The sequence below is a fragment of the Sinocyclocheilus rhinocerous genome, unplaced genomic scaffold (genome assembly GCF_001515625.1).
Source record: "Sinocyclocheilus rhinocerous isolate Xijiao unplaced genomic scaffold, SAMN03320098_v1.1 scaffold3235, whole genome shotgun sequence".
Classification (NCBI taxonomy): domain Eukaryota; kingdom Metazoa; phylum Chordata; class Actinopteri; order Cypriniformes; family Cyprinidae; genus Sinocyclocheilus; species Sinocyclocheilus rhinocerous.
The window spans coordinates 81,504-82,730 of record NW_015623484.1 but is presented as its reverse complement, the minus strand read 5'-3'; the positions used below and the strand labels follow the sequence as shown (position 1 = coordinate 82,730).

At 39.9% G+C, this 1,227-nt stretch overlaps 1 protein-coding gene across 1 annotated transcript in view; it reads right to left on the bottom strand.

Moving 5' to 3' along the window:
- Positions 1-1,227, bottom strand: part of LOC107751358 (nuclear factor 7, brain-like) — a 32,145-nt gene that overhangs the window by 19,620 nt on the left and 11,298 nt on the right. The window contains exon 2 of the mRNA XM_016567098.1: positions 352-447. Within this exon, the coding sequence (XP_016422584.1) occupies positions 352-447 (96 nt within the window). The remainder of the gene's footprint in view (positions 1-351; positions 448-1,227) is intronic.

Genomic DNA, 1,227 nt, shown 5'->3' with positions numbered 1-1,227 from the left:
CTTCTTCTGCTCCTCTTCCTCCCTCAGTGCAGTGATTGTAGCTTCTTCTTCATCTCTGAGAAACTGATGAAGTTTCTCAAACTGCTGTTTAATATGGCGCTCTGTGTGCTCAGCTTGAGACTGAAATCAAATCACTTTCACTTCAATTATCTCAATCAACACAACACTGCACATCATTAATATCTGAGATAAACTCAGATACCCGACACATAACACATCCAGAAGCAGATTACTGCTTGTCATTTACAAATATGATAAACTGAAATCCATTACATTAACTATAATAAAATACGATTGTTCCTACAGCTCCTACAGCTGTAATGAAAATGACTCTTGATTCTGTTTCCTCACCTTAATGTGTTGAATTGACTCATCTTTCTCATCTTTCATTTTTTCACTATGTTGAAGTTTCTCTTGAAAGGACTTCAGTGTGGTACTGAGCTCCTCCTAGAATTGAAGAAAATAAAAATATACGAATATTAGTGCTGGGCATTAATCGCACGATTTTCTGCGCTTAATCGCATTATGCACAAAATTCAATAATGCATTCAAAAGTAGTGTATTGTGCACTTTTTTCATTTAAAAATACTGCTATATGAACAAAAGTGCAGTAACATTTGGTTTGCAAACACTTAAGGTGCTTTTTTTACAGCAGTATTCCTTTTGCATAGTAGCAGTTAAAATATTTCTTGTAAATCTCAATTTATAACATTAATCTAATCAAATTAAATATAAAACAAGCTGTTTGCCACTGCCAGGGCATTAACGTTTTTATAGAAAATATTTTATAGTTTGTTATAAAATAAGTTATGCTCAGAGTCCAGAGCCTCGATCATAACATTATAACAGGCACCTTCCGAGTAGAGACCTGCACTATCGCGGGACCCAACGCAACAGATTGAGGCACGGGACACCACTTGATGGGCGGGTAGAGACTCATGTGTGCGGGATGCGGGAGAATAAGTGTGTATCACACTAGGCAATCTTAAGCGTGCCCGAGCGCGTCTGACCCCCAAAGTCCGGTTCGTTTGACTAGTGTGATCACTCCACGCCGCGGTTCGTTTAGCCGGCCCTGGCTCGGTTGGAAGAGGTGGGCCAGAGTGCGGTTCACTTGGGCTCGGGCGCGGTACGCATGTAGTGTGAGAGGCGGCAAAAGTGATAGATCTGTAAAGCAATATATTGTGAGAGGGCCTTGTTACTGTGTCCCAAATGACTTAAGATAATAAA